The sequence below is a fragment of the Hydra vulgaris genome, chromosome 10 (genome assembly GCF_038396675.1).
Source record: "Hydra vulgaris chromosome 10, alternate assembly HydraT2T_AEP".
Classification (NCBI taxonomy): Eukaryota; Metazoa; Cnidaria; class Hydrozoa; order Anthoathecata; family Hydridae; genus Hydra; species Hydra vulgaris.
This window is the reverse complement of record NC_088929.1, coordinates 49998131-50011192: the sequence shown is the minus strand read 5'-3', so window position 1 is coordinate 50011192 and position 13062 is coordinate 49998131. Positions and strand designations below refer to the sequence as shown.

The following is a 13062-nucleotide window of genomic DNA, read 5'->3' as shown; positions in this document are numbered from 1 at the left end:
TATTATTTTTAATTATTTTAATACAATTATAATTAATGCTATAGCAACATATAGAGTGCAAGCTGTTATAAGAAACAGTTTAACAAACTTAGTGCACAAACAAGTACTTCCAAATAAATGGCTTATATCTAAAAAAGAATTAGCACTTTCTTAAATAAACGTACTTGATGACAGCTGAAAAGATTTAGGCAAATGAGATAAAAAGAAGTAAAAGATGGTAGCAACACTAAGTGTAAATATCTATAATTAAGTATTATTATTAAATATCGATGTTGCTTCTGCTCTTGAATTTAAACATGCCAGCTGAGAAATTTAAAATATCAATGTTGTTTCTAGTCTTAAATTTAAACTGAGAATGAATCAAATTAATAATATGAGGTCAAAATGAAAATGAAAGTTGATGTTAAAAAAGTGTTGTGACTTGCTAAAGCTCACAATAAATGAAATGAATGAATAAATGTGTTTTATGCAAAAATATAAGGACAGCATGAGAAACATACTTTAAATATATATGGACTTTACCTGATTATGAACATCCTTATATTGGAGTCCAGATTAAATAATGCAGTGTGATTGCTGTCCAAATGTTTGCATAAAGGTAAAATATAAAGGACAGGCAGATTATAAATTGAGGACAATAAATCAAAAAAACTCTATTTAAAACTAAGTAAACGCCATACAGTGAATTATACAATTATTGATGGTGTATGAGAAATAATATGAGGGGTGTTGAACTGCAATGTGCAATTAGTTAAATGCTGATAAACAGAAATAAATAAAGGAAATTTAACACAGATTCAAAAAAATGAGAGCTCCACAACCACTGGCTGTGATATAAAACATAATGATAAAGGAGGTTTTGGTTGGATTAGTAACTGGTTGTAATTTGTAAAACATAATGAATTTATTATTATTTAACAACATCAAAAAGTGGATCAACATCAAAAAAATTCATTGGAACTAGTTTATGATGAGGTTCAAAATGATTTTTTATAACTTTTTTCAAGCAAGTAGAAGGTCAAGGAATTTTTTGTTAAAAAATTTTGTTGTTGTTGTTTACACTAACACTTTGTTACACTTCTAAAAAAACATTTAGCAAAAATAAATGGTTAAATTCATATTATTTTTTCACCATTTAGTCAATAAAATAATTTTATCTACAAAAACAATAATATCGCCAACATTTCTTTGTTTAAATAAAAAAAATAATTTGTACATTTTAAAATTTCCATTCTAATAAATTTTCATACAACTAAATTTACAATTTATATAAATATAAATAATTTCGAAGATTTCTTTTAAATTAAATTTAAAATTATTAAAATAAATATTAAAATAATCAATTATTTATAAAAATATATAAATATATAAAAAATTTTCATTGAAAAATAATGAAGTAAATTTAATAATTTAAAAATTAAAGTTTATAAGATTATTAGACTTCAGTAAAACAGAACAAAAAAAAAATTATGTATAACATTTTATGACTTTTTATATCATTTTAAAAATTCATATGATAAAAGTTTCTTTAAAAAAGTCACGAACTTTCTGACGTTTGATATTAGGGATCTAAAGATGTATTTAGTGGTTGCACTTGCGACTTTGGAGGTGTTTCAGACTTCTAAAAAAATTTTATATAGTATCAGTAATATTTATATATAAAAATAAAATGTTTATATAAACACAAACTTATATATGTACAAAAAAATAAAAAAATAATTAAATTCAAATAAAAATATTAAATTTTTAAACTTTTCTTATTTTTTAATTTGAATTTTTCTTTCAGTTGAGATATAAACTGAGATGAACACTAGTTGAAACAAACTGAGATGAACACTAGTTGAGATATAAACTTTTTTGTTGTTGCTGTCGCAATAAATTTAATGAAATAAAATTTATCGACTTCTTTGATCAAATATTCCACTTTGCAAAGGTACAATCCATGAATTGAGTTAAAAAACTTATAAAATTGATTACGCATAAATATTAAATAAAGAAAGACTATAAAGCTAGTTAATCGAAAATATCTTTTTTTCCCTTCAAGTCAAGCTATTTAATGTCATAACCAAGACTTTTTTAAAACCCTAAAGGGGTTCATGCAATTTGGACAGCTTTTTGACCCCCTCAGAGCGTGATTTAATTTATGAATGACCCCAAAGTAAGCAAAAATATCTGGACGCAATATTTGAAGTATATTATAGTTGTTATAGTTGTAGAATTAGATCTGTAAAAAATCAAAATGGTAAAAAATAAATAAATATATAACAGTTTGATGATTTAACTATCCAATTAGTTATAAATTTATATTTATTTATTATACTAAAAATTTATATTTTGTTTTTTATGTTAGGTAATGAACATCTCTAAATTTTTTTGCAAATCTTCATAGAACAACTTATTTATTACAACATTCTATACTACCTTGTTGTTAGCAAAACTTTACTATAAAAAATACTCATTCAAAAAAAAAATCAAAACATTGAAGTTAACAATTTAAAAGATTTAATGTGGATAAAATATACATACATAATGAAGCTCCCCATTTGTTGATTCTAATTTCCATTTGCAGTGATTCATGAGCTCTGAAGCTGACATTCTTGTTAAGTCCTCCATTTCATAACTTTTACTGTGGAGATTCACTAAACAAAGTTCATTGGTTCATTAGTTCATGAAACTTTGTGACAACCAAAGTTCATAGGTTCATTATTTTATGAAACTTTGTAACAACCAAAGTTAATTGGATATTATGAAAATAGTTGAAAAAGTTTATACTTGAAAGTTTGAAAGTTTTTTTTATCTTATTAAATAAAAACCGCTTTTATTAATTTTTAATTTCTGCTTTATTTAAAAACGTGTGGAAAATAATTTACATAAAATGCGTGAATTCATTAATATGAACCTTTGCAAAGCAAATCTTCATTTATAAGTTAAAGAAACTTTTTCTTCACCTTGTTTATTTGCTATGTAAACATTAATAAATTGTCATTTTTTCCAAAACATCAAAACAGCTAAGAACTCTTTTAATACATAATAATATGTTAAAAGATGGAAAGCAAGTTGGATATAGAAACATAAACTAAAAAATTTTTTGTCATTAAATAAATGCTTATTTACTTGTTCTTATTCTTTGTTTTACTAATTACATATCTGACTTAACTGTTAATTACTAATTTAAATGTTTAAACTAAATTGCAAAAAACAGTCTTAAACATTTTATGGTTCATAAAAAAAATGTTTTGCACAAACTCAATTAAACAAACTGAAAGAAATTACATATATATATATATATATATATATATAAATATATATATATATATATATATATATATATATATATATATATATATATATATATACATATATATATATATATATATATATATATATATATATATATATATATATATATATATATATATATATATATATATATATATATACACACACATATATATATACATACATATATCTATATATATCTATATATATATATGTATATATACACACATATATGCATATATACACATATATATATATGTATATATATATACATATGTATATGTATATATATATATACATATATATATGTATATAGATATACATATGTATATGTATATATATATACATATATATGTATATATACATATATATATATATATATACATATATATATATATATATATATATATATATATATATATATATATATATACATATATATATATATATATATTTGTAAATTCACCTCCCCAAGGCCCAGAAGGCCACTACAAACGAGAAGGCTACTTAAATGTGGTTATAACCCTCTCTCAATTCTATAACTCCGAAACACGAACCTTGACGAACAAGGCCGCTGCTGGAGAAACAAGTTGAGCGCGGTACTACCAGGGAGGTGGTATATATATATATATATAACATACATACATACAAACATACATACATACATATGAATTGAGTAAATTAAATCAAAAATAATATTGACCTTTCTCAAGCAGAAAATCTTCTCTTTCTCTCTAAACATAAAATAAAAAAAATAAAAACAAATATACAGTAATATAAAAAAGCTATTTTTGCATTGAAGTTGTGTCAATTTAAAATTGAAACTTTCTGATTCCATCTTCATTGAAACAATTACTTGATTGATATTTGAGGTATTTTCACTACTTATTTTTTTTCTCACTATTATTTAAAAGTGATGATGCAATTTAAAAAGACTATTTAAAAAAAAAAGTTTTAGCAATTTTAAATTTAACTAAAAAGTAATTTAAATAGACTTTTATTTAAAACATCATTGATTGGTTTATTTAAAATATTATTTGTTGGTTTAATTCAAGTATTATTGGTTGGTTTATTTTAAATTCTAATATACATTAATATATTAATCAGTAAATAATATTAAAATATTTTTGGTTTATTTAAAATATCACTGGTTGGTTTATTTTAAATATTACTGGTGGATTAAAAACCAATAAAAAAACTTAAAAGCTCGTAAGATTTATAAACATTCATTCTTTTTTTAAGAAAGTCTGTAGTATATTTTTAGTTATAATAAATTAAAGTTTTTTTATATAAAAATTTATCTATTGAGATTTCAAGAAAAGTGCAGTTAAAAAGAAAAGTCATATTAAACAGTTAAAAAAGATTTAAGATGAAAATTTAAAATAAATGAAAATTAATGATCAATAAACAATTTTAGCTATATTATTTTTAGATAAACAAATAAAGTTATTGAAGATGTGCAGTGCAGTATAATCACTCAATGTAGTAACAATCATCCATGTAATTCAATGTGTGTGTGTATATATATATGTGTGTGTGTGTTTGTGTGTGTGTATATACATATATATATATATATATATATATATATATATATATATATATATGTATGTATGTATGTATGTATGTATGTATGTATGTATGTATGTATGTATGTATGTATGTATGTATGTATGTATGTATGTATGTATGTATGTATGTATGTATGGATGGATGTATGTGTGAATGTATGTATGTATGTGTGTATGTATGTATGTATGTATGTATGTATGTATGTATGTATGTATGTATGTATGTATGTATGTATGTATGTATGTATGTATGTATGTATGTATGTATGAATGTATGTATGTATGGATGTATATTTATATATAAAACACACACACATGAATGCAGCATTAGAAACACACCAATGATACCATACACTGACAAAGAAACAATGTTTCTTTCTTTCTTTGATTAGTTATATTTAATTTTTTGTCTACATATTAGTTTGATATATATGATATTATCAGTCTATGGCATCTTTTGTGTGTATCTAATGCCGCATTCATATGTGTGTATGCTATCTACTAAAATTCATTCTCATGTCAATCGATTAAGTCTCATCCTTTTTCTATGACTGTTCATGAGTGCTCCAGAAACTCTAATTTGCCTAGTTTTTTTCCTCAAACATCAGTTCTTTGGAATTTGCTTCCTTCATCTTGCTTTCCTGATTCATATATTCTGCAACCTTTTAAGTCGCCTGTTAATCATTATCTTGCTCTATAAACTTTATCTTTTCTCTTCCAGTAACTTTAAACTCTAATAGTGGTTTGCTTGCAAATTTGTTGGAAGCAAAAATTAAAGGAAAAGTTTTTAAGAAAAAAAGTTCATAAGAATCACTTATTACAGTTAAAACACATAAGAATCTCTATTACAATCCCCTCAATCACACTTGTCCAAACAGAGATAAAGAAAAATTAAAAAGAGAATAATAACTTTGCTTCTTTGAAAATATAAATAAAAAAATACAGGTGATGGCAGGGTGCATGGGGCACCATAAAATATTTTGGTTGTGGAGGCATCCCAATTGGTGGGGAACTTTGATACCCATTTCTAATTTTACTTTAGATTTAGTCTCACAAGTTTAACCTGTTATATTTTGGTAATTAACAAATTTAATATTGTAGATACAAATTTATTCTACAAATTAAAACAATTGCCTTAAATAAATATGCATTTAAAAAACTGTTAGGATCATAGTGCCAATATCTACCCTATATTTATAATAAACATTTAAACTTCATAAATTTATAAATTTAAAATAAAAAAATACTTCATAATTTATCAAAAAAAATTAACCTTTTCTTCTGATGATATTGAGCCTGCATGAGACATTTTTTCCATTCCACTGTAACAAAAGGATGATTCCAAATCAGAAGCAATACTAAAACTTTAGAAATTTATTTTAAATCATTGAATTACATTATTGTTATGTAATCGAATTTTATATATAAAAAAAAGTAAAGTTGCTAAAATATTTGAAAACTAAAGCTTTAAAAAACATTTTTTACAAAGTTACCTATAAAATAAACTAGTGGGATAATATAATGGACTTTAGTTGCATCTTTAGATATGCTTTAATTTTTCTTTAAAACATGGCTCAGTTGTTCTTTGAACATGCCTCAATTACTCTTTATACCTAGTTATTCTTTAATCACACATCAGTTAATTTTTATACATGCCTCAGTTAAACTTTTTACGTACATCAATTATTCTTTAAATATAACTCAGTTATTCTTTAAAAGCACCTCTGTGACTTTTTAAAAGCGCCTCAGTTATATTTTAAACATGATTACTTAAACATGCTTCAGTTATTATTTAAAAATACCTCAGTTATTATTTAAACATACCTCAGATATTCTTAAGACTTAGGATTGGGAAGTAGGTGCAATCGCACTCTATATCCAACCCTCAGAATTAGGAAAAATGAGCTTGACAATAACTCGCCGACCTCAATCTTATAGAGGTCAGCATCAGGTCAGCAAAAATTATTTGATACAAAGGTCTTACTATAAAACATAGAAATGAGGTCAGCAATTTTTTGCAAACCTCAAATACTTTCAGGTTGGCAGTTAGGTCGGCATTGCCGAATGCTGACACTAGTTCCAAGGGTTGTATGTCTGATCATGTCATGTTGTTGCAACTAAATAATATTTAGTTGCGACAACATGGCCACGTCTTTTTAAATGATTTGAGAACATTTCACAAAGTGCAAAAAAAACTTGATGGGAGACAACTACTAAAAAAATTAATTAAAAAAAGAAATAATTTCTTAACGAAGAAAAAAACTAAACTAAAACAAAATAAACTATGTTTAGAATAAATTGTTTCTAAACTTCTCTCTTTTATATTTTTGTAAAACTAAGCGACATTTTTATAAAAAGTAACAACTTACTATTAATAATCGTCTAGTAAAGAAATGTTCTTTAATTTAATCAGCGTATAATATAATTCTTTATTTAAGTGTTTATGATTTATTTTAACAAGATTTTAATAAAACTAGCGGTAGTTGAATTATATAATAAATAAAAAAGTAAATATATTTTTATAACCATTTCATGCTTTGCGAAGTTTACAATATATAATATAAGTTTAAAATATTTAAAACAATTCATCATAAGTAAGATAATTAAAAGAAATAATTAAACCATCGCATTACTATAAAAATATTATAACGACCTTTTCCTTTAGCAGTGTTTTTATAAAGTTTAAAAAAATTTCCGCAACGCGCTATACCCCTGAAACAGCAGTCTATAATGATCAGTTTCCAAACTGCACACTATGTATACATTTAAAAATTTTACATTTTACTTAAGTCCACCGGTTTATTTTACCATAATATATATTATAAATTATTATATAAAAAGCATATTACATTCAAGTAAATTATGATTTTATTTTGTCTTTTGCAAACTCGAAGCATGTTTTTATTGCATCAAATTTTTATAAAGCAGACTTGAATAGTTAAACTAAAAAGGTAAAATATATTTACGAAGAGGAAGCAGAACTGCTTCACAATACCGCTAGTGTATTTAGCGAGGAGGCTTTTTAATATATTTGTATATTTTTGCTCTATATGGACCGCTGGCGCGGTGCTGGTTCACCCGTAAGTCACTTTTTATAAATGTATGCTTGTGTTTTGTTCAATTATCTGGTGCTGTGTTCATCCACTCATAATTCACTTTGCACATATGTTTATGTTCAGTCGCCTGAAAGTTCCTTTATGTTTATTTAATTATAAACTTTAATATCTTTTATGAATATTATTTTTTAAATTTTATTGAAAACGGAGTTGTTGAAAATCTCATTTTTATAAAATCAATCGTACACACATTTTTAAAAGACTTACATTTAACAAATAAAAAACTAATCTGTATTATTATTTATGTAATTATTTATTATAACTTTTAATAAAATAATTTAACTTCATATAATTTAAAAAATAAAATTAAAAACTTTCCATTTATAAATGATCAATAAAAGTAAATCATCGCTTAGTTTACTAAAAGCGCTTTGCTAATATTAAAACATTTGATTACAAAAGATTCTTACAAATTTAAATGTTTTAACGTGTTATGTGTAAATGGTTTCGGACATAAATGGAAACATACATAAATTCAAATGTTCTCAAAACATCTAAAAAGTCATGGCCAAGTTGTTGTAACTAAATATAATTTGTGTGGTCAGGAATAGAGTGCGATCGAACCTGCTTCCAGACCAAGCCTGAAGACTTTGATTCAGTTAACTATTATTTTTTCCTCAAAAATATTTATATATTAAACAAATACTCTTTGTGTGGCAAGTGGTCTCAGGAGATGCTTTACTAATGTCTACATAGCAAATAAAACATAAAAAAAGTTAGTATGATATATACCCTCAACCAATGATGGTATAACAGTTGTGCCTCATACATGACACATTTAATCAACCTAAGTGATACATCAGAGTGGCGATATAGAAAAAATTACTAGCTTTAAACTATTAACTGAAATGCTTTTAAATTAGTTACATTTGAACTATTAATTGAGACGCTTCCAAATTTAAAAATATATTAGTTTTATTCTTTTATTTTTTCTGGTTCTTTATTTATTTTATAATTCGTTATGTTTGTTTTTCTTTTCAGTTTATGATTTGTTTATTTTTAATTCTCTTTAAATTATTTTAGTTTTTTCACCACATTTTTTAAAGCAAGCAAACTATCAATATAAGCAAAAAAACCATGATCAAGTTGACATAAAAAAAATTGTATGCATGGTCATATAAGGCGTGCAACCACACACATCTCCTAAGCAGGCTTGGTGTTATATTTAGGCCTTGAAACATAAAGTTTACAAGTTCTAAATAAAAATAGACAAAATGAATAATGAATGAAATAGGAAAAAAAATGAAATAGATACTTTTTATTTAAATAGAGATTTTATACTGAAATGACAACAAAAAAAAGTATTAAAAATAAAATTTTTCTGCATCTTCTTGAAAACAGTCAACGAAAACTATAAATTGAAAAAGAAAAAATTATCTGAGCTTATATGATAAGTGGACTAAATGACTTAGCAACATTTTAGTATAGCTCTTACAACTTTATAAATAAAGATTAAATTTAAAAACTAATTATATTTGATCTGCTTAAAGTTATGTTGTCTGTGCAAAATAAGATTAAAAAAATTTTTTGTCCACCCATAATGAGACAAATATTTTATCCAATCAAAATTGGGTACAGCCCTCAGAATTAGGAAAAATGAGGTTGGCAATAAGTTGCTGACCTTAAACTGTTAGAGGCAAAAAAATTTTACACAAAGGGGTTACCATATAACATAGAAACAAGGTCTGCGATTTTTTAACATATATGTGTTGAATATATAAATTTATATATATATATGTATTGATAACAAATATTATTATATATTCTTATAACATAAGTATTAATCTATATATTTAGTGTATGCTTTCTTTTTGACAAATATTTGGTTAAAAGAACTTGTATGGTTACCAACTTGTTGTCACTCTCTTAAGTCAAAAAATAACGCCAGCAGTTACAAATGTGAAGAAATTAGGGACGAAGATGTTTGGAAATTTAGAGAAATATTGTTTCAGTCATGCAATAAAATAAAACATGATAATATTATTCTTGTTTACACTTTACACTAAGACAAAAAAAAAAAATTGCTTCACAATACTACATCAACCAAAACCATTCACAAAATCGTGTTTTTTTAGAAATTTTTCTTACAAATTTTTTATTTTCTTTATCTTTAAAAATGTTTAGAAAGAATTAACAAGATGTATCTTCAAAAAGTCACTTTTGATTGATCTTTCTATTTCTTACAAAATGTTTTACAGAATATTTATTAGTAAATTTAATACTTCATTAAACCGCCTGCTTCTGATACTTTTACAACATGTGAGAATGATGAGCCATAAATGAATGAGAGCCACATGATTAAAATTGGCAATGGTATTGAAAAGGGTTATTATTTAATTAAGCTGAAAATTCACGAGAGTTATGGTACAAGAAGCATTTTAGTCAAAGCAACTTAGCTTGTATAATTTTGGCCTGTATGATTTGAATTGCAAATTAAACCACTCATACAGCCAGTTAGAATTCCAATCAGTAGAGGATCAAATGAAGTTGCCAGTGCAGTGTATAATTTTCTAACAACAACATATGCCAAAATCATAGCATTTCACTAATGAAATTGACACACTTTAGTTAGTGATGGAGGTGGAGGTCACACTTTAGTTAATGATGGAGGATAGTAACAAAACCAATTGGACAATAGTAACAAGACTGATTGGACAATAGTAACAAAGTTGATTGGACAATAGTAACAAAACTGATTGGACAATAGTAACAAAACTGATTGGACAATAGTTAAACAGAGTTAAAGAGGTCATAGTGATCATGGGGTATTTTAAAAATTGGTCATACTTTTCTCATATTCTATAAGATAAAACAAGTTGAACATATTTTTTCTCCACCTTTTAGAGTCAGAATAAAAAATCATCAAATTTTTACCTGTCATCATTGGTAGCAATTTTATGTTTCAGTAGCAAAATCTCTCTTTGAACATTGTCATATAACTAGAATAGAACATTGTCAGCTAAAACTATTATTGTTATTATTATTATTATTATTATTATTATTATTATTATTATTATTATTATTATTATTATTATTATTATTATTATTATTATTATTATTATTATTATTATTACTCATATACTTGTTGTTAAAAAAAAGTATATAAAAAAGAAAAGTAATGAAAAAAAAGTACAGAAAAGTAAATAAGGTACAATTTTTTTTAGAGTATTTTATTAACATTTTTAAAAATCAAAAGCTTAAATTTTATTTCAATTGCATATTTAAGTTTATATTAACAAAGAAGGAAAAAAAAATTATTTGACTGATTACATATGGTGAATCATAACAAACTGCGTTTGATTATAAACACAAAGTAAATATAACACACAAAAAAGTATTCTGAACATGAAATTTTTTAAATAGAACTAGGGAAAAAAAAGGAGAAAAGTGCTTGATCAATTCTATATGTTATTTTGTAGAAATCTCATTCAATGATTTCAAAGTATGGAGTTAATAACATTTTGTAGAAATGTCATTCAATAGTTTCAAAGTATGAAGTTTATTTTGTCCGTTGAGATATGGCTTCAATATGGAGTTTATAATTCAGTATGGAGTTTATAATGTTGTATTGTAGAAATGTCATTCAATTTCTTTAACCTATGGAGCTCATTAAATGGTTTCAAAGTATGGGGTTCAATAATGGCAACAATAATGCTCTCAACAAACAAATAATTATTAAGTATAATATAAAATCAATGGTAATGGTAACAATTTTAAACTAAAAGGATGTAATGATAAATATATTTTAGGAGAATTTGAAAATTGACTAGTTCAACAATTTATTCAATCCTGTAATACACATTAAAAGATTGCGCCAAAAAAAAAAAAAAGTTTATATAAAGTATGTGTATATATGCATATGTAAAAATAAATATAAAGTTAAAACTTGCTATATTAAATTGTTAACTTTGTAGCCTTACTATAATGCTATGCGCTTCTTTTTTTTTAATGAAAATTGTTATTTATAGTTATAAAAAGTTGTTATTTATAGCAAAAATAATGACAAATATATCTATATTTCTTTTTCAGATTTTTTTTTTAATTTAGATTCACTCCAAACGAGGTTGCAAGCAACCAATATTAAGTTGAGAGTTACTTGATAATAAAGAATAGAATTAAAGAGTAAGGAAACGGTTGACAAAAGACTTGAAAAGTTGTAAGTTGAAAGTTGTATGAGTCAGGAAAACATGAAGATAGGAGAGAGTTCCAAAGAGTTCAAGTGCGGGAATAGTGTAGAATAGAGAAAGAGATGCAACTTTACAACAATGGGAAAGAATCTCAAGCTTGGCAGATAACAATAACAGTGTATTTTTGGACCTAGTCTAGAAGAAAAAAAACATTATTAGAAGAGAAAGCCCAAATGACTATAGTATTCCATACAGGGACCAACAAGAGATTTGTACAAGTAGAGAATGGAATCATGAGTAAGAAAATGGCAAGCACAATAAAGAGAAGCAACCTTAGCAGATGCTAACTTAGCGATCACTTGTATATATGGTTTTCATGAGAGGCCAGAAGTGAATGATAATCCAAGAAGACATAGAGAAGAAGACTTAGTATAAGACAGAAGTATAAAGTTGAGTTATAAGCAAAAAGAGTTACTTTAAATGTAATGTTGTCAGGAAGATTATTAATGTAGTTAAAAAACAAATCAGGACTAAGTATAGAACCTTGAAGCACCCAAGAAGTTATTGGAAATAAATAAGAGTGTTGGTCTTCAAGGATGACTTTAATAAAGCAGTTAGAAAGAAGTGATTTGATGAACTTAAAAACTTTCCCAGATACACAAGCTAGCTGATTTTATTTATTATTTATTTATTTTAATTTTTTTAACTCTCCAAGGCTGAAAAGGCCACTATATAGGAAGAGGCTACTTAATTATGGTTATAACCCTCTCTCAACTCTATAACACCAAAACACGAACCTTGACAAACAAGGTTGCTGCGCAGTGAAACAAGTTGAGCTTATGGAGGAGACCAGCATGTCAAACTTTATCCAAAGCTTAAGCTTGTCAAGAGCAATAGCCCTAGCCTCGTTCCCTCCATCTAGTGCATGATAGAATCTTTTAGTCACAGCAGTTAGCAAGTCAGCCGTAGAGC

The 13062-nt window shown here is 25.2% G+C and overlaps 1 protein-coding gene across 4 annotated transcripts in view; it reads right to left on the bottom strand.

The window, feature by feature from the left end:
- Positions 1-1444: 1444 nt before the first annotated feature.
- The window catches only part of LOC101239895 (coiled-coil domain-containing protein 62), a 53870-nt gene continuing 42252 nt past the window's right edge, over positions 1445-13062 (bottom strand). For all 4 annotated transcript variants that reach the window (XM_065808237.1, XM_065808239.1, XM_065808238.1 and 1 more), the window contains exons 15-19: positions 10838-10902; positions 6121-6211; positions 3983-4013; positions 2527-2639; positions 1445-1621 (exon numbers count right to left, since the gene is read on the bottom strand). In XM_065808237.1, coding sequence (XP_065664309.1) covers positions 1562-1621; positions 2527-2639; positions 3983-4013; positions 6121-6211; positions 10838-10902 — 360 coding nt within the window. In that variant the 3' untranslated portion in view covers positions 1445-1561. The remainder of the gene's footprint in view (positions 1622-2526; positions 2640-3982; positions 4014-6120; positions 6212-10837; positions 10903-13062) is intronic.